Source organism: Nasonia vitripennis, chromosome 4, assembly GCF_009193385.2.
Source record: "Nasonia vitripennis strain AsymCx chromosome 4, Nvit_psr_1.1, whole genome shotgun sequence".
NCBI classification, from domain to species: domain Eukaryota; kingdom Metazoa; phylum Arthropoda; class Insecta; order Hymenoptera; family Pteromalidae; genus Nasonia; species Nasonia vitripennis.
Genome location: NC_045760.1, coordinates 14,445,165 through 14,472,468, shown reverse-complemented (window position 1 = coordinate 14,472,468; position 27,304 = coordinate 14,445,165). Strand labels below are relative to the sequence as shown.

Below are 27,304 nucleotides of genomic sequence, written 5' to 3'. Positions count from 1 at the left end.
TGCGTCCTCCCTTAAACAAAACAAAAAAAAAGGAAAGAGAAGAAAACTCGAGGAACTGGAGATCAGGTGGGTAAATGAGAATTCGATCTAGTGTCGTTTAAATGATGTCAATTTTTATTTAAAATCGACCGTGAGACCGACATACAATACTTGGAAACGCCGTATCGTCTTAATACATTCACATTTGAAGAGTACTTGCGTTCAGTGTATGTGTGTGTGTGTGTGTGTTTTTCTGTTTCCGCTATTTGGCTCTCGCTCCTAATTTCAAAGTCGAGCATTAGGTACAGTCATTCTACTGGTCGTCTAAAAGTCGTAAAGCGACCGTTGATCATACGTGTCTGAAATATATAAGCCATTGTCGATCGACTTTCGAATTGTCTCTGTCTCTCTGTCTCTCTCTCTCTCTCTCTCTCTCTCTCTCTCTCTCTCTATCTTTCTTTCTCTTTCGCATATGTAACATGTAAACAGACAAGGTTGGTGCTTATACACGGTCGTACTTACTTCAGCCTTCGAAAAGTCATATCCAAGAGGTTAATCACTCGAAAAAACGGGGACATCATACACGACGAACATTTACAAGGTACAAAACATGATGTCGATCAGTGCGTGGACATATAAGCCTCTCGCGCGCAGTTGCATTCTCTCGGATATTGTGACGCGCACCTTGTGTAGCTAAAAACTCGCGCATCATATCTGATACAAATACTCACGGGGGGATAAAAGACTTACACAATTATAACATTCAAATTCCTTCTGCTGATTATCAAAGTTCTCCTATTTTGGCAATCGTAAATTCGTGATAAAAATTTGGCAGTCTTTCGTACTTTGATAAAATTCTAAAAAGGAAATTCAGGATATGTTCAGGGTACATCAGAGATATTGTAGTTTCTTTTCGGCAGTTGTATATAGATGTATTATACGTACTCGAAGTGCTGAGATAGACAGCTATGGCGAATCGCGCGTCTGTCAGAGACGCGGATCGATATAATCGTTTATGGTATCACATCTCCGAGTGATTAGTCCTTGGCTCAAATCTTTGGCACTTGAATAGTCTTATATAGAAACAACATTGTCTATAACGCGACATTCTTTTTCTCGCTTATTTTTTTCTTTATACTTATATAATTATTTAATATTTGTTTGTTTACTTATTCGTTCGTTTTTGTTTTTTTGTTTTTTCGTCCCTTTTTTTATACAAAGAAAAAAGTTTCAAATCACCGCGAATATAGGTACGATCTCGAGAGGAGACGATCTCTAAATAATAGCTGTAATTATATTCGAGAATTAAGTATTAGACGCGAGCGCTCGACAAAAGTTTTATAGCATCTCGGGACGTAGACGTCGCATCTCCGTCAAAAACGCGCCTATGACTTTGCGCGCAAGGTTTTCCGCTATATATAATTAAGTATTAGCGCGCGGCCCTCAATGTAGAATCAGCGCGCGAATGAGAGTCTACGAGATTTGGAAAAAGGTAACAGTATAGGCGCAAAGCCATAACAGGCGTATTTTATTGTACATCAGTTGTACATTAGTCGCGCCTGGAGTACATATATCCGCTCGCGGGATACACGATACATCTCATTTTGTACAGACTCATTTTGTGTTTTGTTTCTCTTATTCATTTTTCTTTTTTATTATAAAATACTAATAATGTAATAATGTTAATCATGGTGGTCGCGTTATATTATATATAATAATAGTAATAATAGTAGTATCAACAGCCATATTATTTATATATTTATATGTATATGACAATAGAAATCAACTAATCAAACGTTTGATTTAATCTCTCTTTCTCTCGTGACACGTGCTCACCATTTATATCTCTCTCGCACGCGTAATATCTCTTTCTCTCGATCATCAGCCGCTGCATTATATAATATATTGTAATATCGCACGCTGCGAATAATTCGTTTAATACTTATTAGATAGACTTTGTTTTCACTTCAATCCGATCAAAACATCATAAATCCTCGTCTAGTCGTCTTATGGCTTTGCGTCAGACACTTTAATAGAGATATACGCATGCCGAATGCCCATATAGCACGGGGGGGGGGAGGGGGAGGGGGGGGGTCAAATCGCAGGTGTAGGGGTTTGTGCCGAGAATTTGCCAGGGCTAATTGGCCTTTATCATACCTATGCATATAAAAGGATACAATGTACAAACGTTGGTAAATGTCGTGTATTGATGCGTCGCGTCACATATCTTTCCTGCGTTTTTGTGTGAGTGTGTGATGAATGATCAGTAGTATAAGTAGTAGTACATCGTATAGTCGGCCCTAGTTCGTTCTTTGATGATTATTCATTAAATTATTGTATTTTTTGTTGTTGTTGTAATTTTTCCCAATACAACCCGCAAGCAGTCTCCTGCTCTATTTACAATCATCGAGTGTGCGCGTGTTTGTATATATAGTATCATATAATAGCTGCGGAGCCGTTTCTCTCTGTCTCGTCAGAATCAATACGCGTGCGCGAAGTGGCGGCAGCTGTCGCTAATCAGATTAATCGACGGCAAATGCGACTTTGGTGCCGTGGCGTGAAAGCGGATCTGCTGGTGATATCCTGTGCATCGCTCAGTTAGGTCTGCGCGCATCGAATTATAGTTAGCGTGCAGCGAGTATTTTTATCTCGCTGATCCACTTGTCCGTGCACGCCCGAGAGAGCCGAGGCGCGAGATTATTCCGACAGCGCAGTAAGAATAGAGAAGAGAATAATTATGTACACAGATGTGCGCGTGTGTGCGTGCGTGCGTGCGTGTGTGTGTGTGTGTATGTGTGTGTGGGGGGGGGGGCACAGTAGTACATTAGAATTAGATGGGGTTAGCTGGTGTGGGGTGAGTTATGTTAGCCGACGAGCCGGAGCTAAGGCAGCGGTGGCTGGGCCGAGGAAGCTAGACGGCGATGGAGTAGTCGGAGGATGGGTTGCCCTGTTGGCCGGCCGGTCTCGACCATAGCGAGCTCCTCAATCCGAGCTTGAGCTTCTTCAGGGAGTCGATGTCGCACTCGGGCTCGTTCATCTCCCGCAGATGCTGCTGCTGCTGCTGCTGCTGATGGTCGGCCTGCTGAGATCGGTCGCCGCCGAAGGCCGTCTCCGCCACCGAGACCGGGGGCAGTATCGTGCGAAGGGAGCTCCTGCTCGGCACGTGCCATCTTCTCGGGGGAGCGCATAAATCGGACAAATGCGCCACAAGCAACATTAGTCATCATCAAGCTCGAGCTTTGGATGTTTAGAGCGCGCTAAACCTGGGAAGGACCGACCCACCTTTAACTTTTTAACTCTGCGCCGTTCGTTCGTTCGTTCGTTCGTTCTCTTGAAAATCTGTATTCGTTATCTCTGTATAGGCCCACCTCGCGCGTTTCTCTCTCTCTCTCTCTCTCTCTCTCTCTCTCTCTCTCTAGTATTTGCCGTTATAATAATCCTCCATTATTCTAAACCAGACCAACAAAATATAAATGCATGCCTTAGGAAGTGTCGATACAGTTTTTCATGAGAATTATTGGATTATTATATCGAGTACTTCGTATACCTTTGATGTGCTTATCGTGATTATATTATTATAATTATTAGGATTATTATTTGTATCAATATAATAATATAAGTGTATATATTAAAATTGAGAGTTGAGCAAAAAAAGAAATTGCGTATTATATAATTATATACAGAATAATGCAATGAGACATATGCGCAACGTGAGAAAAACTTAAAAAATTCAAGGTGGTCCGGTGGTTCCATGACTCTTTGGCATGCTTGTGAGTATATGTATAACGCGCATCGAAACAGAAACAGGATAAAGAACGCATGAGTTACGGTTGAAAAGAGGGGTGGGTCGACTTTACTCGGTAATAATATAATAATATTAAGAGATAATATAATATAGTAAACGTACGATAGAAGGCGCAGGAGCCGGGTGTAAAGCTTACCTCGAGCGACCCCTTCGCGGCAGCGATTTTTGCTCGGACATTGGTGAGATGTCCGAGGAAGTGCTCGACGTGCCGTGGTACATGAAGTCCGAAACGGCTCGAACTGCAATGGTATGTCTCATGTGATATAGCGTACCTCGACATATAGCAGTAAAAATTGGCTTGTTATACACATAGCGCGTGTGTGTTTCTTATTACATAATATGTATAGGTGCGCGTGCACGAGAGTGCGCAATAAAATATGCTATATACAGGGTCTGTACTGACTGTGCTTGAGCTTGCCCGCGTCCAGCTGGTTCGACGACTCGGTCCGGGAGCTCGTCAGCTGGTCCGCGTCAGACTCGCTCTCGTCGCTCTCTACGTCCCCCTGTGTCTGGTGCTTCCGCTGCTGACGTCGACGCGACGATACACTCTTCAGCGTCTAGGTTCGAAACGTTGCAATACATAACATCAGCAGCAAAACAAAAGCTGATGCATGCTCGAAACGTTGTACTTACCGTGGTGGCGGGGGGAGGACTCGCGCAGCCCTCCGTCATCGCGTGCTCGTGGTACATGAAGCTGTGTAGGAGAGTGTTGTTGGTGTGCAGAGCTCCCGCGGAGACTTCCGCGCCAGCCAGGCCGGCCAATCCAGCCAGGCCTCCCAGGCCTCCCCCTGCGCCCTCCGACAGCTGGAACGTAGCGTACGGAGAGATATCCTCCGCCGTCTCTGTAAGCCATCGGAGGCATTGCCTACCTTTTAAATCGGCCTCGACCACTCGATTCATTTAAATTACGTTACATTATTTCATAGCCAAATTGACAGCCTGCGATATATCAAGAGTAGGCATTAGATTCTGATTCGTAAGCGAACAGTCGCGCACCTGGAATCTTGTCCGGAGCTCCAGCATTGCCCTGCAGGGCAACCTTGTGTATCGTCGCATAGTATCTCTCGCGCTGGGTCTCGGCATTCTGCTGGTTCTCCTGGGACTCCTTCATGGGCCGCTGGACCCGGTCTTGCGCGTACCCTGCAACAGCGCGAGTAGCCTGCAGTGAGCCTGCGGTATGAGAGCTTGGACGCGGGATGCGGGGATGGAGGACGGGAAGGTGTGGACAAGAGGTCGATTGTACGATAATCGCGTGACACTCACTGTTGCGCCAGCGGGCGCCTATCGTCGCCGCGGCCAGCAGCAAGGCGGCCACCGCCACCATAAGCGGCAGCATGATTTTCAGGTCCGCGTAGAACGCCACCGGCCCGCCCATGCCTCGCTCCGACAGTTCCGCTGGTGGGGCTTTAAAGCAACATTTGCGTCTCGTGTTATACTCGCTATACCTACCGTCGATTTCAGTGCTCTTTCACTCGAATCGACGCGCAGACTGTGAGCGTCTCAAACTTACCGCCCTCCTTGGTCAGCGTGACGAAGGTGAACTCGGCCTGGTTGTTCCCGGCGACGTTGTACGCCTCGACCTTGAGCTGGTAGACCGAGCTCGAGGCCAGACCCGTGACGACGAATCGCCTCTGCATCTTGACGTTGTTGGACACGAGGCTCCAGTGGAACTCGTTGATGGGCCTGTACTGAATGACGAAGTAGAGTATCGGACAGCCGTTGTCTGGCCAGGCGGTCAGCCTGAGCACGAGCGAGGTCGAGTTCGGAGAGAGGAATGCCGCGGCCGGTGGTATGCCGGGAGGTTGACCCTGCGTGCGCACCGACAACGAGGGCGACGCCGCACTACTGCCTATCTTGTTGTGCGCGCTCAGGTACAAGTGGTAGGTGTTGCCGCACAGCAGGCCCTGCGTTATATTATGGATTGGGCGTATGCGTGAATTAGGACGGACGAGCGTCTGTGTGGTATGTGCGCCGCGCTTGCGGAAAGATGAAAATTTGCAAATTTATAGGGAGCTGAAACATGCACGCGTATACGCACCTTGAGCTCGTGACTGGTGGCGCGGCGGGAAAGCTGTAATTCCTCGAGCGTGCCGTGAGTCGGGCGATAGTGCAGCGTGTACTTGGTGAGCGGTGCGCCGCCGTTGTAGCCAGGCATCCAGTGCAGCAGGATACTCGTCGAGGTCGAGCTCGACACGAAGAGCACGGGAGCGCTCGGCGGCACTGCAATTCGCACGAGTGGCTTGAATTTGAAATTCGCCGCGAGTACGAGTACATTACCTTGAACGATTAGCGAGTAGTGCAGCCTGTCGCTGCCCTGCGAGTTCTCGACCTGGCAGGTGTAGTTTCCGGCGTCCTGGGGCTGAAGACTCGAGAAGACAACTTCGCCGCTCTGCAGTATCTGGACGTTCCTGCTGGAGTCGGTTCGCACCTGCTCGAGGTTGGACTTGTACCATTCGCGGCTGGTCGGCTCGCCGACAGCGTTACAGCCGAGAGTGACGGATCCACGCCAGGGCCTGACGATTTGACCGCCGAAGGAGGTGATCCTCGCGGGCACTCGGTTCGTCGGCACCTGAGCTGCCACCTTCGAGTTCTGGCCTTCGCCGACCCTCGTGCTCGCCGTCACCCAGAACTGGTACTCGACGTGCTGCTGTAAGCCGGTCGCCTCGAAGTAGGTGTCGCCGGCCGGCAAGGTGCGCTTTCCGTGGTTCAGCTCCTCGCGGCCGTCCACCAGTCTGGTGTACAAATTGTACTTGGTTATCAGGCCGTTGGGCTCGAGAGGCGGCAGCCACGAGATGAACAGCGCCGTCGGCGCGCTCACGACGACCTTGATGTCCGCGGGACTTGCCGGCACTGGGGTAAACGAAAAACGGATCAACAATGCACGCGCTGTATATAATATAATATAACATAATATAATATAATACGGTGCAGTAAGGCATCCGAACAAGTGCGCATACCGTCTTCTTCCGTGTGGCAGTAGGATGCCCGGGTGGGCACGCCGTCGCCGACCCTCGTGTAAGCCAGCACTTGTATGCTGTAATTGGTGTACTTGCGTAAGCCCGTCAGCACCGTCGTGAGGGCGCTGGTCTTGCGCACCTTGGAAATAAGTAAGCCAGAGTTTAGCCGCGGATAGTCCGACCGCTGAGCGAACTGTAGCAGGAAGAGCAGGCAAACTTTCCGAGCACTCACCTCCATCTCGTCGATGTTGGGCCAGGACTCCCCGAGGACCGGCTCGTAATTAAGCTTGTAGCCCTGTATGACACCGTTAGCGTGCGTACTGGGCGGCGGCTGCCACGAGACCTGCAGCGACTTGGACGCCAGCGCCGCGCACCTCACGTCCTCCGGCGGCGAACTCGGAACTGCGTGCGATACACCGTGATTGATTATTGTTATATTTCGGCTGTATTTTATTAGGAAAAGTGAAAAAAGTTTGTTTATTGCGCCGTAAAAAATACGAGCAAAAATGTTGCTAGTTACTTGGTCGTTCGCACGTTTGCCCCGTAACGTACTCACCGTCTTCGAGGGTCTGCGTGCTCAGCATCTCCGAGAGTGGCCCCGAGCCGACTTGGTTGTAAGCCTGAACGATGAGGGTGTAGCGCGTGTGCGGCCTGAGACCCGTCAGTCTCAGTTCGGCGCCGCCCTCCTCGCCGTCGCCCGGCACCGACGTGAAATTGAACGACGGATTCGACGAGCTGTAACGGAAATTACTCGAGTATTTCTTGCGCACTTGCACACCACAAGGAGACTGCTCAAAAGGACATCGTCATCGAGACGCGAGACTAACGTGGACTCTCTGTATCCCACGTTGAATCCCTCGATGTCCCCGTGCCTGAGCTCCGGCAATGGCGGCAGCCACGTGACCAGTATCTCCGTGGAAGACAGCGCCCTGGCGGCGACGTTTAGCGGGGGACCCGCGGGCCTCTGGGGCTCCGTCCTCACCAGCAGCTCAGCGGAAGGCGTGGACCTCCCGGCCGGTCCCTCGGCTATGACTCTGACGGTGTACCTAGTAGCTGGCTTGAGCTCGTCGATCAACGCCGCGTACGGCAGCGGCGGACCGCTGAGCTCCTGCTGCTGCCACATGCCTTCGCCCTCTTTGTACTGGAGAATGTACTTGCTGACTTCGCTCGTGTCCTGCGATTTGTGCGACCACTTGACGTTGATGCTGCGGCTGCTCACCATGGCTGTCTCCAGGTTGCTCGGTGGCATCGGCGGCTCTGCGCGCGTATGCGTGTGTGTGTGTGTGTGTGTATAAAATACAAACAGTACAACTGTGCAAAAGCGTTATCGCGCGGGAAAGTTTGCCGATATTTTTCAATTCCGCAGTGCGATAAAGTTGGCTCTTGTGTAATACGAAGGGCACACTACCGCTAGTATAGTACTAGTAGTATATAGTAGGTCTCTTTTTGCTCGCGGGAAAAAGTGTTATAAAAGTTGCAGGTTATCCCGAGAGGACGCCGGGCGACGTATGAGGTTATATGAAAGAACATACTACGAGAATAAAAATCGCGCGCTCTCGTGGGACGGCGGCACTAACCTTGCACGAGAAGTTGGACGAGCTGCTGGTCGCGGCCGTAAAGATTGCTCGCCTGGCAGAAGTAAGCCCCGCTGTCGGAGGCCTCGGCCGAGGAGATCTGCAGCTGAGCCACGACCCCGTCGGGCGTCGACTCCTGCTTCACCGTCACCCTGTGGAACATCGATCGCGTTTACATAGCGGCGGTCAACGAGCTGACGTGTGCTGATATGTGTGCTGATATGTGTGCTGATATGTGTGTGTGTATACCGGTAGTTTGTCGAGGGATTCATCTCGTCCTTGCCGCCCTTGAACCAGCTGACGCTGACCGGCTTGTCGCCGTGAACCTCGCAGTGCAGCGTTGCCGTGTCACCCTTCTTGACGGTGACCAGTCGCGAGGGTGCGGCGAAGAACGGCGAGGCTGCGAGAACGGAATTTCGTCTAATTGAGTATACCTATATACGTCAGGAGGAACTCCGCAAGCTACGCCTCGCGTCTACACACGAGTATCACCAGGTACGTACAGTTGACTTTGAGCTGGACCACTTTGCCGATACCCGAGCCAATGCCGTTGCTCGCCTGGCACAGGTAGAAACCCTCGCGATCCTCCTTCACGTGTTGCAGCAGCAGAGTCCCGTTGCTCAGAATCTTGGTGTAGGGTCGCTCGCGTAATTCCTCGTACTCGCCGGACTTGCCGCCTTGTGTGTGCACACGTGCAGACGTGTTATTCTCTCGCTCTCTCTCTCGCTCTCTCTCTCTCCGATCGATCGAGCGCAAAATAAAATCAAGAACCGTACGCATGCAAGCACGCTGCGGCTGTATACTTTACCGGTTGCTTTTTTCCAAACGATATTGGGCGTGGGCACACCCTGAGCCTGACAGTGGAGTGCCACGTGTCTGTTCCGTTCGACGCTCGTATCGCTCGGCTCGACGATCCAGCGCGGCGGCACTGAAATTACCAACCATTCGCTTTATCTCCCGTTCGCTTCGCCTATATAAGCAACTTCAAAGTGCAATGGGTGTTCTTTTTTTACTTTTTTTTTTTTTTTTACTTTTTCTTTCTGTACACTGTAGCGAGCTTTTTGCATTCAAGTCAATTTACATTTTTCTATAGAGAGATAGAATTAACGCTGCCGAGGTGTACGTAACAGAGAGAAAAAGATCGAAAGAGATAGAATGCGAGAAAGAAAGAAGAGGAGAGAGTAAATTTATATAATTAAGCTGGTACTTTTTACACTTTACACTTGAAAGTTTTTTTTTATCGTTACTAAGTAGTTAATTTAAAACTTTATCATCATCTATAGTAGTATAAAAATATCTAGAGGATTTTTATATTTATTGAAAAAAGTATATAGTTTATATGTACAAAAAAAAGTATTTTAAAAAATTTTCGAATCACAAAGATATGGTATATTATTTTCAAAAAGAAGTTTTCAAAAAGTATAGATTAGTATAATTATGTAAAATGCAAGCTCGCTAGTTGAGCTGTCGTGAAACTTTGTATGACGTAATAATATATACAATATAGATATTCGTCAAAAAGAGATTTATGTAGAGTATACGTGAAAAAATGTTCAATCTTAAAACACATTAATTATAATTATATATATATATATATATATATATATATATATATAAAGAAAGTTTTAAAATTTGTATGAATGTATAATAATAACTGTATACGAGAGTAGTATGAACAAAAAAAATTCAAAGCAATTATGAAAAACAGTATAAACATCTTATATCATATAACGAACGAGTATAAGGTGGATTGTATAATGTATACGCTTAGATTTATATGAGTATATGTCAGCGATGAAAGAAATTAAAGTGAGAAAATTCAGGTCGCTCTGGATGTAGAGGAGTATATAGAGTTTTTTTGGATTCGGTGGAGTTGTATTTCCATTCGCACAAGACACTCTGAGACTCAGGTCATCGCTGAATGATCGACTTGTAACTCTGCGATAGCCGCAAAAGAATGTTCAATCATACCCGCGATATTTTATATGATACGGTACAAGCCATAATTCGCGTAACGAGCAATAATCGTAATCGTCAAAAGGTCGTCGTGCGCAACAGCCGTAAGTACCGCATCAGCATTGCTGTATAACATTTGCCCATAAAGGTCGCTCTGCACGAATTTTATCACGTTTTGTTTACATGCCCACTCTCGTATATATTTATACGTGGCTTCGTCTATACGAAGGAGGAGCATAAAACGCGAATCTCCTGATAATGCAAAAAAAAAAAAACTGTTGATTCAGTCATTTTTTTTTACGATTTCAGACTTTACTTATCGTTATACGTGACTCGCTCTCGTGCAGAGACATCAGAAAGAGAGAGAATAGAGCTCGCGCGCGACGTACACCTGATAAAATGGCTTGTGCGCTGAAAATACAAAAGACTCGAGGTTCCAGTCTGTACAGATTGAGACGGGTTCTACTTTACGGTTGTGAATAAAAACGCTGCACAAGCGAAATATACTATGGTGAATTGGTAATTCAATATATATATATATATATATATATACACGACGATATAGTATATAATATATAGTGAGACAGAGGCATAAATTGAAAGAGCGGTGGAAAAAGCTAGAAAAAAAGATACAGTAGATATATATTCAAAAAATGCATATTGTGGAAGAGGGTGAAAAAGTACGAAGCAAGCGTATATACACGTGGTTTGTGTATATTTACAGAATGAATACAATATAAAGTGCTGGAAATGGAATAGATGCGTGTCAATATGCGCGCGTTTTTTTCTGACTGCGAGAAGAAAGCGCGTATCATATTCTGTATGTATGTTAACAGTTGGGATAGTGAATGAAATGGAAATTCGGGATGGGCTATAGATTTGTTGTTTAAACTCTATACAAAAGCTATACAGACAACTTGATTTAATGTCTGGTTTTAATATGTCTACCTACGAACTTATATACACTTATCAGATATACAATATTAAAATAGTGAGAAAAAACAGTGCTACTACGTATTTCACTAGGGTAATAATTAATAATTAATAATAATAATAATAATAATAATAATAATAACGTAAGTGAAAAACTACTGCACTACTGAGATATATAAATACATATATACAGATATAAAAATGGTGGGTAGTACTAGCGATAGCGACGCGCGCTGGCACATAATGTAATGGACAAACAGCGAATTTTTGGAAACGTCACTGATCGCGCGTACACCCCCCGGTCGACTTGTAAAAGTCAAGAGGTGCTCTTAATTAACTTACAGACACACTCAGAAGTTTGAAAAAACGCTAGATTACGAATACATATATGTAAAATTTGAAAGTTATTAAAAAACATCGATATAAAAAAGTGAATCGTGTCGCACAGGCATATAAAAAAGTTGAAAAATTATTGCGAGAAATTGATGTATCGGCAGATAGAGTGATAGGTAAAAAGATTAGGAAAAATCGTGAAAAACGTTATAAAGATAGAATTATAGAAAAAAGTGAAATATAGGCATGCGAAACGAAGATAAAAGAAGGTCAATCGCCTTTCCAGCGTGTGTCCAGCAGAGCCAGCGTCAGCCAAGAGTCGGTGAGCGTACGAGAGACGACATTGTCGTGAGAGGCCACTTAGTACACATATAAAAAATGAGAAGAAGTAGAAAAATGTAGTAAATAGAAAGATGCATGCTCTTCGGTTACTCGTCGCTTTTAGCGTCGACTTTCGCCTGCGCTCAAGTACGTACTCGAAAGAGAGAGAGAAAAAAGAAAATATAATATAAGAGAGCGCCAACAGTCGATGGATTGGAAAATCGAAGGAGGAAGGGGGCGGGCTGAGCCTCGTTAATATCGGTCATGCACAAGTATTGTTATATATATAATAAAAAAGGGAGGGTGGCCAATCAAGGAAGGTGCAACTCTGCTTTACCTTATATATGTTTTTGGTCAAGTCAAGCAAACCTCGGGGGGTCCACGAGAGATACCCACGCATTCCCAGAGAGCCAAAGCAACGTAAACGTGTAATAATATACTGTGACACTGGTGTGTGTGTGTGTGTGTGTGTGTGTGTGCGTGTGTGTGTTATATGATATACATATTGGTGGAGCAATGCTTTAGGTGGCTTTTGGGAAGTACTTGATGGGGAGCAGTAGAGGGAGCCTCGAACGCGCATAAACAGACTCTGGCTTATGCAACTAAAAAGACGGAAGGTCGGCTTTTATTCGCGTTAGAAACATAAGTATACTGAGCGATAACGATGAGAGAAACAAGGAGAACGACGCGGTACATGATAATGTGTATATTCTCGGCCATTTGCCGGCCGCCAGCTCCCGCTCGGTTGTTGTACGAAAATCATTACATGTATATATTGTGCAAACTCGACGCGCGACACGCGGGAGGTGACAGCCCGCAGCGGCTGTTCGCGATCTCGAGAGAGTATATCGTATAGATGTGGTTGGCGTTTGGTGAAAGACAGAGACAGTAGAGAGGGAGAGAGAGAGAGAGAGAGAGAGAGAGAGAGCTAGTTACCTTTTACCTGAAGCTTGGCCGTGTACCTGACCTCGGCGGCGGGGTTCGCGGCGACGCAGGTGTAGTCGCCCGAGTGCTCGGCGGCTAGATTGGATATGCTAAGGAGGCTCGAGTAGGGATCAAGCTGCGAGACGTTGACGACAGAGGCGAGCTTCGAGGGCAGGGGAAAGGGACTTTGGCCGTCTTTTAGCCAGGATATGGTCAGGGGTGGATCGCCAGCCGCGACCCCGCACACCGTCCTCGTCCGCATCCCCTCGGATAGTCCCTCTTGGAAGTTAAATGGCTCAATTATAGGGGGTACTGGAAAAGGTCAAGAGAGAAGAGAGAACCATACGTGAGAGCGAGAAAAAAAGATGGCGCCGGGTGAAAACAAACTTAATGCGGCGACAATATTTAGTATAGTGGTTAGTAGTAATAGTAAAGGAACGTGTAAACGCAACCAGAGAGACTGCATAATAATATGAGGAGAATAGAAACAACGTATTTTATATATGTATAATAAGTATAAACCAAAGTCCAAACACCACTCGATCTATATCCTATGTAGCGCTCAAATATAATCGCCAGCTCTGATACATGGCTGTATTATACGTAAACGTCGTCCGGCCCTCGTCCCGCTCCATGCGTTTGTAAGCAATATATATATATACACATTCGCAAGTGTGAATTCGCATGGCAGAACCGGAGGACCGTACGGCCATTCGCACACGCACGCACTGCAGCCACTCGTCATTTTAGATATATAATACAGTATGCATGGTAAATATTCAATATATATATAGTAATATATGTATAAATATGTATTCGTAATGTATACAAAATGAGACAGTTGATAGTAACAGTATATATATATAGTACAATTATACGTAGATAGATGTGTATATATATATATATATATAGAGAGAGAGAGAGAGAGAGAGAGAGAATATGTACAGTAGAGGCAGAATATATAGTAGATTAACGTAGCAATGCGTAGAGGAGAGATTGTTGGCCCCGCCTTGAACGGACAACCGCCGCCCCCCGGCTTTTTTGCTTATGCTTTCCTCGTCGGCTTTACGTTTCGCGTGATATGCATGTATAGGTGTAGAGAAGAGGAAGAGACGGTGTAGAGGGGGCTCTCGAGTTTATTTTACACAGTGTGACACACACGCATACGCACTGCCGACGCTCGCGCACACACCACACCTATTTTATATATATATATATATATATATATATATATATATATATATAAAATACAAAGTATGCCGGCATATAATATCGCATATCACAGAACGCCGCACAGACTATCATATCATAGTACGATGCATTATGCGCGTATAAGGGACTCACCTGGTGCTGCTCCTCCCTGCGTGCGATGCTCAGCTCCGCTACCACAGCGCCGACGACGCGGACATGCAGAGCGTCTCATTCTCTTTCGCTAATCTCGCGGATATAAGTCCCAAGCCAAGATGCACCACTCGCCCCCGCACGCATACATTATGTACGTATATAGATATAGCCAGAGATAGAGAAGTATAAAGAGAGTCGTAAAAGTTTTTATATATATATATGTATGTATAAGAGAGAAGAGAGTCAACGAGAGAGAAAAAAGAGTCGAGCTAAAAGAGTTGTTTGATATATATATATATATATATATATATACAGGGGGGCGGTCAGGCCGTGTGGGCGCGTGTTGGGGCCTAGAGGAGGATTACCATGAACCACGAGCCGCTGCGTTTGGGATACCTCGGCGGCGAGGTTACGAGCGACGCACGAGTAATTGCCGTTGTGATCGGGAGACAGGCTCTCGATCATGAGTATGCTGTTGAACTGGTCGACGCTGGTGACGGTGATGCGCTCGGACGGGCCCATCGTCCTGCCGTCCTTCAGCCAGAAGATCGTCAGCGGCAGGTCGCCCCGCGAGACCGAGCAGGTCAGGGTCGTGCGCTCGCCGAGGTGCAGGTCGTGATCTGCCGTGAACGGGCTAATTTTGGGAGGAACTGGAACGTCAGAAAGCAGACAAAACCAAAACATTGCGTCTCTCCGTGCCCTCCCGCGCGCACTCCGGCTATCCGATTGCGATATCCCCTTGCAGCCCGTCCTAGAGCTAGCTCGTGCACGTCTCTCTTGGAGAAAACACAGCGAGAGAGAGAGAGAGAGAGAGAGAGAGAGAGAGAGAGAGAGAGAGGAACAGAGGGGGAGGGGGGGGGAGAGACTGGGGGGAGGGGGCTGGCTCACCGATCACGGCGACGTCCCCGCTGCGCCTGGCGCTGTGGCCCTGCTTGTTCTTGGCCCAGCAGGTGTAGACGCCGCTGTCGACCTGCTTCTGCACGCTCGAGACGATGAGGGTGCCGTCGCTCAGGACCTTCTGGCGCAGGTCGTCCGGCAGCTCGCGGCCCGCCCGCTCCCAGCGGATCTCCTCGATCGGGTAGCCCGCCACGGGGCACTTGAGCCGCAGCGTCTCCCCGGCCACGGCCGTCACCTTCGGGATCAGCCGGATGTACGGCAGACCTGCGGCCAGTGGTAGCGTCCGCGCTCGGTCAGACGCGGGCTCGTGTAAGGCGAGGCGACGTCGCGCGAAACTTACCGTACACGTTCAGCCTGGCGGCGTGGGTCACTTTGCCGGCCCGGTTCTCCGCCGTGCACGAGTACTCCCCGCCGTCCTCGACGACCACGTGGCTGATGTTCACGTGCGATATCACGTCTCCGTGGACCGTCACGTACTGGCCTATCACGAACCTTCAACAGACAGACGACGCGGGCGTTGGCGCACAGGGCAAAACGTGCCGGCGCGCGTCGCTACTGGCTCGCACATGCCGCTTCTTTGCACACGCGACGAGCCCCTCGTGGAATATGTATTCCCGGGATTTCCAGGACTGCAGCCCGCTTCGCCCGAAAAACAATTCAATTTCCCCGAGGGCTCCATAACTCGACCTGGCGTATGACGGCGCTTTTTCGCTCGAGCTTTGTTCGGCTCCGTTCAATTTCGCCGGGCTGCTAACAAGCTCCCGGAGAAGTCGGTTAAAAGTCGCGGGGACTAAAAGAGCCGTTGCACAGCAGAGTTATTCGCGAGTTATTAAGTGCGGCCAGTAGCGCGCGCGCGTAACGGGGAGAGGACGAACCTTCCGTTGCTGGGCAGCGGGAAGCCGTCCAGCGCCCAGGAGACCTGCGGCGTGGGATTCCCCGCGGCCGAGCACTTGAGCGACACGGCCGGCCCGGGCTGCAGGGTCTGCTCGATGAAGGAGTAGAGGAGCACCGGCGGCGCGTCTGCAAACAAAACAACAACATAAAGCCACGTGGGCCGCTCGTATTGATCCGCGGGCGCGCTCTATTTTTTGCACGTACCTCCGAGCTGGAGCTCGGCCGAGGCCTGGGCCGTGTCGCCCTCGGAGCGGCGCACGATGCACTGGTACATGCCGCGGTCCTCGCGGCCGATGCTGTTGATGCGCAGCAGCTCGGCCTGGCGGCCTGTGCCCGGCAGCTGCCGGCCGTCCTTGTACCAGGTGACGAAGTGCGGCCCCGCCTGCGGGTGCGAGCCGATCTCGCAGCGGAACTCGGCGCTGCCGCCCAGGTGGACCGAGAGCAGGGCCGGCGTCACCTCGACGTGCAGCGGCGCCGTCACGACCAGCCTCAGCTCGGCGCTGGCCTCGCCGCCGCTGTTGGCCGCGGCGCACCGGTAGACCCCGCTGTCCTCGAGGGTGACCGCCTCGATGGCCAGGACCGGGCCGAGCAGCCGCGTCCGCGGCCCCGGCAGCACGAGCATCGGCTCGGCGCCCGTCTGCGCGTACCACCTGTACTCGGGCGTCGGGCAGGCCTGGGCCACGCAGACCAGCGAGGTCGACTCGTCCTGGGCGACGTGCACGTTCTCCGAGTGGTCGAGGATCACGGGCGGCATGACGCCCCGGTGGTCGGCTATCCTCACGTTCGCCACGGAGCTCACGACGACCTGCCTGGTCAGCCGGTGCATCGTCCGGCAGCGGTAGCCCGGCACCTGGTCGCTGAACTCCAGCCCGTGCACCAGCAGCTCGCCCGTCGGCAGCAGGTGGAACTTGCCGTCTGCGGCGCAGAGAGAAAAAAAATGAAAAAAATGGCAAAGAGCTCTCTCTCTCTCTCTCTCTCTCTCTCTCTCTCTCTCTCTCTCTCTCCTGCGGCCCAGGAAACAGCTCCGCCCGCGGCGATCGATACCATATAACCCGCGCGCGTGCAGTATAACGCTGCTAGCGGCCGAATCGGACTAACGAGCCTTTCTACATCGCGCTCGCGCTCTTTATTGCTTTTTCCTCTCTCTCTCTCTCTCTCTCCCTTCCGCGATATCCGAGCCCGTTAACGTCGAGAGGGCCGCTCTCTCGCGATACTTTTATTTTTCCTTCTCCTCCGCTACTTCCCGGGTTCAATGCACCTTTGCGCGCGGGCGAGAGCCCCCGCTGGCTGCTTTGTTAACGCCGGAGAGAGATGGAGCGAGAAACTGTCATAGCTACATAGAAAGAACGGGGGAGGAAAGTTACCTCCTTGCAGCGAGGGGTAAATGTAGAAGGCCGGCTCCTGCAGCCAGGAGACCACTCGGACGAGGTCTCGGACGAAGCTCGGCACGACGCAGCGCAGCACGGCCGTGCAGCCCCGGGATGCGCCTCCGATCACCTCCACCTCCACCTTGTACGCCTGGGCGACCACTGGTGCAGATTCATGTGTCTCGTGTTACTGATCGATCGATATCGAGCTCGATGCGCGAGAGAAATTAAACAAACCAGAGTTTCAAGGTGTATATGTATAGCGACTGACCTGCGCGAACCTGGACGTCCCTGCTGAGCACCCTGCCGACGGAGTTGCTGGCGACGCACCTATACGTGGCGCTGTGCACGTCCTGCCGATAGGCCGCCGCGGGAAAGGGCAGCAGCACGAGGGTTCCATTCTTGAGCAGCCTCCGGACCCCGGGCACGTCGCCGGCGGGCAAGCCGTCGGCAGTCGACCAGTCGATGTTGGGCGGCGGGCTACCGGTCGCCGCGCAGTCCAGCCAGGCGCCCGACGAGTTGGAAAACTCGACCCTCGAGGCCGGCTCGATGAGGAAGCTCGGGCCGCGCAGGTGCGCGTCGAAGCCGTGCCCGCTACCGCGCCGCGCCGCCACACCCAGCAGCAGCAGGCACACGCCTGCAATCGTCCGACGTAACGAGTTATATATATATATATATACCTTATATTTATCTGCCCCCATCCGAGCGCAACAAGTATATAATGCGCACCGCGTTTATGCGTAGTCTGCCCGCGGGCCTGCTCGTCAGTATATGATGTATGCTCGCATGGGCGCAACAAGTTTAACAAAGTAATGCGCGCGGGGGGAGAAGCCAGTGTACGTATACAGTGAGCACAAGTCGAGAAGTGAATGGCCAATTCGTGGGGAGTCGCCAAGTCGCGGATGCTGGCCGGAAGAGAGGGGGGAGGCAACAAGTCGAAAGACGAAAGTTTGCCGGGGGGCGCACGCCGCCGTACCGCCTCGGGATGTTTGAAAAACTCGGCGCGGCCCAAGTTGTACGGAGAGAATTTGCTGTTCCCGGCTTACAGGCTGTATATGTCTCTTATTTTTCAGAGCCGGCAGCTTTTCTTAGCCCGCTCTCTCTCTCTCTCTCTCTCTCTCTCTCTCTCTCTCTCTCTCTCTCTCTCTCTCTCTATCTATTATCGAACTTGGAATTGACAACTTTTCCCATTAGCCGCGTACAGTGTATACTCGCGATTTATTCGATCTTTATTCGTCTACGATTAGCGTATACATATATAGACACAAGGACGCGAAGTAATTTTGCGGTCGCTGCAGAGCGCGAGCGATCAAACAGACTGTGTACACTACAGACGTATATAGCCTCGACTGTTTGCTCGGTTTGATTCGCCGGCGCTTCGTGCGTTTCGTGCGCAAGTAAATATATGCACCGCCGCGCATTTTATCAAACTGATTTGTGCAATGATATTATATAATAGTGCAGGGGCGCTCGTACGGGCATAATCGCGCGCTCGTGTGATTATACAGCAACTGCGATGGCTAGTTCTCTCTTTCTCCTATTATCGGCATATCGATGTGCGGATATGTACGATAAGAGGATCGGGAACTACATTATTATCACTCCGGCAACAACAACAGCAGCATCAGCAGGAACAACAATGGCATTTTGCAGCTGCAGCTAGGGAGTAAGAGAGGTTGGGGGGGGGGGGTGGGCGGGTATCTATCGATGCACTTTCTGGGCGACAGGAGCATCGGTAATCCAAGTATTGATCGATTCTCGCGGTGAATGTTTCATTGTGTGCAGCCCGTCCCGCGTACACGTGATTCATACGCGGGCGTATTTTTGGTCCTGCCGGAAATGTACATCGATACGCCGCGGCACGTACGCGAACGTCGAGCCGAGATTCGCCGACTCCGCGCCGCGTGTTCGTTTCACTTGAAAGGCACAGCCGGAAATAAAAGAAAATCCTACTCCGAGATATATAATTCATCGGCGGCTGAGGAGCACAACAGAGAGAGAGGGAGAGAGAGAGAGCCGCGAGCTCTTATGCAAATCCCGACTTCCATCTCACGACGAAAAAGGTTCTCTCTCGCATTTCCGAGGCTTTCATCGCTTTGAGAATCGCGGAGAGGGTGCAGCGCATGCAGCGGCGTCGTTTTCTTGCGGCAGGCATAGTGAATTGCTGCCGGAGGGGGAGGAGGTCCTCGGTCGAGGCTACGCTCGCCACTGCACAACCGCCGCTCGAACAATGCGCACAATCAGCACAGCAGTGAGAGAGCAGTGCCGCCAGCTGCAGGCGTCAATCAAACGGCCGCCGTTATATAGCTCTATCGCGAGAATTGGCCCCGATGACCGGCCCTTGTGTGTATGCGGCACATGTATATATGTATCTACGCCCGTATACGGCAAATTGTACAGCGGCGCTGCAGTTGCGTGTTATTAAGCGTCGCGAATAAAAAAAAGGCCGGGGAAAAGAGTAGAACGTCGCGCTACTGATTTCCCGGGGGAGTATATGTGTCGGTTCGACTTTCTCGCGCTTTGCTCTCCGTCTCACTCCGGTCACTGTCTTATCTCGAGGCCCCAGGCGACCGACTCGAGCAATTCTCCTCCTCGTCGTTCAATTAGCTCGCTCTTTCCTCGAGCTCTCCTGCATGTATATATGATGTACACTGCGCGTGAATTGATCCACGGTATTGCTACCAAATCTGACCGTCACAAAAAAACCAAATGGCCATAGTCAACAAAGGAGGAGTTTTCATGTAGCTGTCATAGCGACAGTCGTGGCGACAGTAATAATACCGTGGATCAATTCACGCGCAGTGTACATCGGTGCGCTCGCGAGGAAATTATTCGCGCTGCAGAGGGCGAGTGAGAGAGAGAGATAGAGAGAGAGAGAGAGAGAGAGAGAGAGCGCAGCCGAGAAGAAGAAGAAAAAGAGAAGGAGAGAGAGAGAGAGAGGCAGAGGGGCTCGAAAGAAGCTGGCTTTACTTTTCAATCCCTCTCTAGCAGCAGCGCAGGCTGGCGTGCACTCGAGCTGCCTCGGGGGGTCATTGTACTCTCTCTCTCTCTCTCTCTCTCTCTCTCTCTCTCTCTCTCTCTCTCTCTCGCTCTCTCTCGCACTCCCGCTCTTGCCGTGCGCAGAAAGAGCTGCACGCCGCGGAGAAACGGCGAAAAATTTAGCAGTAATCTCTGGAGGGTTGGTCGACGCCGTACCACTACTATATACAGCAGCGCTATACCGCTGGACGCGGAGGAGAAGCGGCGGGGCAATTCTGGATTGCGCGCGGCCAGACGATGCTCGCTCTTTTTATGTGCGCAGTGGCGCTTCTTTGACTGGCTTTCTCTCTGTCTCTCACTCAACAACCTTTCGCCGGACTGCTCAGCGTCCTTTCATCTGTCTCTCCCGCGCGCGCTCACGGCGAACTTTTCATCGTCGAAATTCAGCGTCAGAATCTCAAGATTTTTCCCCCCTCGGCGCACTGCAATCGCTCCCTCTCTCTCTCCTTTCATCACCGCGCGCTGGATATTGTGTTCCCTGAATGATGATACGACTTGAGCGAACGTGTTCATTGGGTCCAGCTCTCTGCCGCTGCACTTGTCCGCGCGTTCTCTCTCGCTTTCGACGTTGAGTCCCGCAGCATCGCAGTGGTAGAGCTCAGCGTTCGCCGCGACGAAAAAGCGCGCGCTGCTATGGTACACACGTAGCATACCAGCGACGGCGCGTATGATACAAGCAACACACGTGCGCGCGCGGTGCAGCGTCGGCGGATCAGCTGTGACGCTTTATCGGGGGAATGCACGCGCGCATGGCCACGAGCAGATATGCGTGTGTGTGTGTGTGTGTGTGTGTGTGTGTACGCGCGGCGGGTCTATATAGACAATGGACGAGCTCTCTCTCTCTCTCTCTCTCTCTCTCTCTCTCTCTCTCTCTCTCTCTCTCTCGTATGTCGATGATGCAGCGCGTTGTAGGAATTAATCGCCGAGCCTCGACGTGTCGTGCGGTCGCCTCTCGTCCGATCATTTCGTATAGCTGCTTCCCTTTAATAATCGCTGCCTCTCATACATCGAGACCGCGCGCGCGTGTGCTCGTGTCTGTGTACATCGGACTAGAAGGGAGTTCCTGAAATTTCCTCAACTTTTTAATACCGCGCCTGCGCTGCTGCGGCGCGCGGCAGAGAATGATAAGAAAGCTCCGCTGTTTCTTTTTGCCTTCCGCTTTCGTTCCTACTCTCGGCGTTGGCACGCACCGGCAGCGTCGACGGCGAGGTCGTTAACGCCCGTTCCGAGGAAAACAAGGCAGGATGCAGCAGGAGCAGCTCTCCCGCTCTCCGCGCGCATTCGAGCGAATGAGATTTCGCGCAGCGCCAGCGGAATATATTAGAAACCTCCGCGCCTTTTTTCTCCTCCTCCAGCAGCAGCAGCTTCCTTCCTTCCTTCCTTCCTTCCTACCGCGAGGTCCTTCATCTTGCCGTCGACGCGCTCTATATGCACACGCTCTCTCTCTCTCTCTGTCTCTCTCTCTCTCTCTCTCTCTCTCTCTCCATCGACTGCTTCCGTTCAATCCTCTTTCGGCGCCTTCCGGCCTGTCGACTCTCGAGATTCCAGATACCAAATTAACGAGAGCAGACGCCAAGCAGACGACGAGGACGGCGCTTGTTCATTCATTTTGCATTAGTCCTTTCATTCGGCCGACCGCGCGTTCTTCCCTCTTGTTCTTTCTCCTCCTCGGCGTATAGTCGTCATCCTTTATGAGTACGTCCTCTTAACGAGCGAAATTGTCAAAGTCGCTGACGGCGACAGAGAGACAGTAGGAGCGAGTCGAGCTTTTTAATTCCGCAGCTATTTCCACTGCGCGACGTCCCTTAATGGCGAGCAAGCGCGCACTCCATTCCCTCCCTCTCGCTGTTTTCGCGCTGGCTTTGTCTTTCGTTATATACCTGCACCGCTGCTCCGCGAGTCTATATAGTACATCTAAAAGCAGTACAACGATCTGCTACTAGGAGAAATTAATCGCTCGGCCTCGCTAAATAGTTCGACGGGATCGTGTACGTATACCTGTACACATATATTTGAGGCAGCCGGGCGAGGGAAAAGTGTGTCAGTCACGGTTTCGCAGAGCTTGCAAGCTCGAAAAATTGGCCGGAGCGAGGGAGATTTTCCTCTCGCGCCGCTGGTCACGCGCATGACGTCACGCACACGGCTCTCCCTCTCTGCACTCGGCCGCCGCCGCCGCCGCGTTGTTTTCGATTAACTCGCTATTCATTCGGGTCACTGGATGCGAGAGAGAGAGAGAGAGAGAGAGAGAGAGAGAGAGAGAGAGAGAGAGAGAGACGCTGCGGGGGATGAGGAGTGTACGCTACACACACACACAAGGCTGCGAGTCGCGCGGGAAAAGCTTTCGCGCGCTCGAGGTACACTAGCGAAAGGGAGAAAAAAGGAATTCTAGATAAATTGAATCCAGTACCGCGTTAAATTGGAAAAAGTACGCGCGTAAAATTCCGCGAATGCCTACAGCGACGTATTCTTGTGCCGGCACGACCATATACTCCTCCCCCCGCATATGTAAGCTCGAGCTCGCTACACGCGCTTGATCATTCAAGCGCGAACGTAATTTTTTTTTCGGCCCGGGCTCGAATTTTCCCCCAGCTTTTTCCAGCGCGGGTGTATAAAAGGCGCGCGCAGGCTGGCAAAAGCGGGAGATTCCTTTTTTTATTCGCAGCGGGAGGGGATTTTTCAGCTCGCGAGACGATAAAAAGCAGCAGCAGCAGCAGCAGCAGCAGCAGCAGCAGCAGCATCAGCCCGCAGAGCGTCTCTGAAAATGCAAGCTCGAGCGGATTTGCAGCTGCACCCGCTGAATAGACGGCTCTTGGTAATCGAGAAGAGACGTATATACGTGTGTGCGCTACGCGCATGTACACTCGCACAGCCAGACACATTATATTATACCTACGCCCCTATATATCTCTCCCGGGGGTTCGTCGCGTATATATCGTATGCAGCGTCGCGGCAAAGCGCGAGAGCTTCTTTTTCAAAGCCGCTGTTTAATTAATCGTCGGACGACGTGTCGTATCGCTTCGCTTTGCTCTCTTCCCTCGTGCTTTCTCTCAGCCGCATTCTTTCGCGTCCGCTGTTTCGCGGCGGAATGCGCCGCAGCCGCCGGGGAAAGCAATCGCATACCGAAGCACCAGCGGAAAAATATCGAGCGCCAATCGCGGCCAATCCGAGAGGCGCCGGCATCCGGCCAACGATACACACGGGCACGGATTTCTTCGCGCGCGGATTTCATCTGCATATTGTTGCAATGCCGGCCGGGGCGAGGGAAGACGGAGCTTCCCAAGCCGTGTGTACAAGGACGTCGGAGAGAAAGAGGATTGAATAGCTGGCTCGTGTAGTAGTACCAGCAGCGATTCTCTATCTCTCTCTCTATCTCTCTCTCGCTCCTCGGCGGCGGCGGGCCACTTAGAAAGCCGGCTCGCGAAATTCCCGACGTTCCCGGCGCTCTCGGGCGCCATGATTATCGATCGATCGACTAGTCTACCTATATACATACATACACCCTCCGGCTTTATCCTCCGCACAGAGAAGCAGCTAGCAGAGAGCCGACGACGTGTCGACGATCTCGATAATCGGAGGAGAAAGAGCTCCGCGCACGAAGGAAGCGCCGCTAGCTTTCTCTCTCTCTCTCTCTCTCTCTCTCTCTCTCTCTCTCTCTCTCTCTCTCTCTCTCTCTCTCTCTCTCTCTCTCTCTCCGCGCAGGAGCGCCAAGCGAAGGGGAGAGAGAGAGAGGCGCAAACATCCCGAAGGATATTGCTGCCGCCGACCGGATAAAAAGATTAGCCGAGCAAATAGACGCGGGCGGACTTGCAACTTGTTGTACCGCGTTTTCTATATATATATATATATATATATACGTATAATGTATATAGCAGTAGCAGCTCTCTTTCCGCGCGTATACGCGTCCCATTGAGATTTCGCTCGGAAAAATCTGCGAGCGTAGAGCTGTCGTGTCGCACGTCGTCGAATCGCTTGGGCGCATATATATCTCCGAGAGACTGCATTGTGTGCAGCGCTATCGAATTCGCGTCGGAAGCCAAAAGGGAGCACTGCAACATCGCGCTACTGCAAAGTCTGCACCCGCAAAATGTCTCTATGCCTATAGGTGCATAGATATGACGCGGCGAAATAGCGTCGCCCATCGATCTTCCTCCCAATGCTCCCTCTCCTCCCTCCTTGCGCTGCATCTCAAGAGATGGAGAATTAGCGGTACGATTACGTTCCACTCTCATATATAGAAGACGAAAATTCGCGAAATTGTCGAGTTCCTCTCTGCAGCGCCGCTGCACCAGCTACTACGAACGTACACATAGCGCAGCTGTATACCCATATATGTAGCGCTGTCTCGAGTATACTTAGGTGTGTGTAGGGCGCTGACTTCCGGCAAGCAAGATTCAGCAGGCTGTAACTCCTCGCTCGGCGGCGAGCCGAGGCGAATCAGTTAGCTCGAGTTTATATTCATAACGAATAAATTATCCAGCCAAAAGCTTCCCCCGAGCTACTTGAGGGATGAAGCGCGCGGCTGATCCGCAAGCTCGTCACGTCTCAGCTTTTCCTATACCGGTGTGTGCGCGCATTATATGCCCGTAATCGTTGCGCGCTCGGGGCTCCGATTAAACATTCTGCTATTAAGTACACTTACTCTGGCTTGTGTATAGAAAAAGCTCCCGGCGGCGGTAATCCGATAAGGTCGCCTTATGGAGTTTGCGCGATACCTTGATCGAGATAAATATTTACTCTCTCTCTCTCTTTTTCTCGGAGTTTACACACGTCGCCGAAACGTTTTCGTCGCGCGCTCTCTGCTCTGCGCTGCGTGTACGTGACCGAGTCGCTCTCTCTCTCTCTCTCTCTCTCTCTCTCTCTCTCTCTCTCTCTCTCTCTCTCTCTCTTTCTCTCTCTATTTGAGATGGATGTACATAGGTGTATACTCGACATTTCTCAAACGCCTGGCGAGTGTATGTACGCGGTTTACTTCGCGTCGCGAATTCGATCATAGCCGACACGCTGCGCGGTAATTACGCTGTCGGTGCAATAGACGCGCGCGCACGGCGGCGTCGAAATTTAATCAGCCGCTTCGGGAGGCTATCCCGATGTCTGGCCTTTCATTATAACCCGGCCCTTGCACTCTGGCCGCGCGGCCGGGACCGAAAAATCCAATTCCGAACTGGCAATTAGCGCGCGCTTTTTAAAATTTACGACTGCGCTCGGCTCCGAATGCATCGAATCAGGGATGGTTTGGGCAGAGTGGGCGATCGATGAGCAGGTTCGTCTTCAAAGTAGTCGAGAGCGGGTGCGAAAGTGCATACACAGTACACGGGCGGGAGAAAGGCTGAAATGTCCCGGTTGAGCGAGGACGAAAACGCCGGATCCCATTAACTTATACCGGCGCGCGCGCGCTTCTCGGGAGCCCGACGTAAGAAGTTTTGTAGAAAGTCTTAGTTGCCACCCTATAGCGGGGAAGGGAAGCGAGAGCGAGAGAGGAAGCAATATCCCATTAAAGCGCCTCGTGTAGAGGGTTACGTAGTACCCGAGCGGTCGAGAGGCTGTGCTGGGCGAGAGTGAGAGAGAGAGAGAGAGAGAGAGAGAGAGAGAGAGAGAGAGAGAGAGAGAAGCGCGCTCGGGCACGTTTTATACGGTCGATGTAGCGACGCGAGCAAATAGAGAGACGGGGGGATGCCGGGGGCAGGGGGGGGGGGTCCAAGGCGTAAAGCGAGAGCTTTAATCAGCGCGCGCGCTCTGCTCAAAGTGTCCTTCCGCGAAAGCTCGCTCAAAGACAAAGACGCGCGCGGGGCTTCCTCCCTGGAGATCGCGCACTATTCGCGCCGTAATCGAAAATGAACGAGAGAATAGAGAATATCTAGACGATGATAATGATGCAGAATAATCACCCGTGAAGAGCGCGGAGCTGGTCCAACTCCCGGTCAGCATGCTCTCGTCGTCCTCCTCCTCCTCGGCTAATCTCCTGGTTTCCTTCCAAACTGTCTCTGCCGCCGCTTGGAGCTGTCGCTTCCCACCGGCTCATGCGTACGAACTGGCTTATCGAGTCGTCCCCTCTCTCTCTCTCTCTCTCTCTCTCGTACTCTCTGCTTACCGAGGGGTGTATCGCGACAATCGCCAGGAAAAAATAAGCGCGCTCGCGAGGAGCTGCTGCCGCTGCGGCTCGATCGCGGCGCCGGCTGCGACTGAGCCGAGAGACTCTGCCGCGGACCTGCCGCGCGCAGGCGCGTCTATCCTGACTCGCGCCGACGACGACGACCCCACTGATGAACTCTCTCTCTCTCTCTCTCTCTCTTTCTTTCTCTCTCGCCCCCGGCCAGGTGCCGGCGCCGCCGACGCCACGCCACCCCCCACCATTGTACCCAAGCCTCCCTCTCTGCTCTTTCGCGAGCGACCAGCAACAGGGAAAAACGGAAGCTGACAGCAGCCGCAGCCCTGCCTGCCACCTCCTCCTCCTCAAGCCGCCTCGACCCTCCGTCGTCTTCGTCCTTGTCGTTGTCGAGCTGGACGCGAGGAAATTTCCGAGACGTCGATGCGCGCCGACATGATTTGCAGCCATTATCGGGAAGCTTTTTCGTAGCCCGTGTAGATTTGTGTGTGTGTGTGTGTGTATGTATATATAAAAACCCGCGCTGTCTCGGCCGTTGCAGCTGCGCCTCTATCCACGAAGCTCGAGTAGCCGGCCGAGAAGTGGTGCTCCATCAGTAATCGTTTGCCGTGCAAACACACGCGGACCCCCCCGAACAGTCAGCGCTAAGCGATCGTTCGCATAATAGCCAAGGGCTACTCGCGGACCTACGCAGGCTATACGTACAATCAATTAGAATTCTTGAATAATTCACTCGTTGCGTTAGCGTGTTCGCCGACACATAAGTACGTCGACGAGCTCGAGGCGCGTTTAGACCTGTACTTTTTTCATCGCTCTCGACGCGCCGAATAAATGTCGAATAAGCTCCGGTTACTATACGCTCGCGCGATATGCGCAGT

At 51.2% G+C, this 27,304-nt stretch overlaps 1 protein-coding gene across 19 annotated transcripts; it reads right to left on the bottom strand.

Moving 5' to 3' along the window:
- Positions 1–91: 91 nt before the first annotated feature.
- On the bottom strand, positions 92–26,516 carry LOC100116998 (Down syndrome cell adhesion molecule-like protein Dscam2). 19 transcript variants are annotated; one of them, XM_031929798.1, is made up of 26 exons: positions 26,209–26,516; positions 17,556–17,921; positions 17,282–17,446; positions 16,122–16,832; positions 15,899–16,043; positions 15,364–15,515; positions 15,015–15,287; positions 14,492–14,776; positions 12,795–13,094; positions 9,124–9,243; positions 8,819–8,992; positions 8,565–8,715; positions 8,319–8,467; positions 7,569–7,998; positions 7,298–7,476; positions 6,974–7,143; positions 6,742–6,880; positions 6,062–6,634; positions 5,823–6,004; positions 5,295–5,688; positions 5,048–5,188; positions 4,781–4,924; positions 4,418–4,626; positions 4,188–4,341; positions 3,921–4,023; positions 92–3,149 (listed from the first exon to the last, which is right to left on the bottom strand). In XM_031929798.1, the coding sequence occupies exons 1-26, from the start codon at positions 26,246–26,248 to the stop codon at positions 2,891–2,893; spliced, it is 6,108 nt and encodes a 2,035-aa protein (XP_031785658.1). In that variant the 5' UTR covers positions 26,249–26,516; the 3' UTR covers positions 92–2,890. The 19 variants fall into 19 exon arrangements, 13 of the variants coding, with proteins under 13 accessions (XP_031785658.1, XP_031785648.1, XP_031785657.1 ...); XR_004227576.1 differs by lacking the exon at positions 14,492–14,776 and adding an exon at positions 3,262–3,428 and having other exon boundaries at positions 3,046–3,149; positions 3,921–4,062; XR_004227577.1 differs by lacking the exon at positions 14,492–14,776 and adding an exon at positions 3,262–3,428 and having other exon boundaries at positions 3,061–3,152; positions 3,921–4,062.
- Positions 26,517–27,304: the final 788 nt, after the last annotated feature.

Bases quoted from the DNA above. Each gene is read 5' to 3' on its own strand.
- LOC100116998 (XM_031929798.1), bottom strand. From the start codon at position 26,248: ATGCTGACCGGGAGTTGGACCAGCTCCGCGCTCTTCACGG. The intron at 16,044-16,121 runs GTACGTGCAAAA...TTTTGTTTGCAG, and splicing joins GGCCGAGCTCCAGCTCGGAG to ACGCGCCGCCGGTGCTCCTC. The intron at 8,716-8,818 runs GTACGTACCTGG...CCGTTCTCGCAG, and splicing joins GGTCCAGCTCAAAGTCAACT to CCTCGCCGTTCTTCGCCGCA.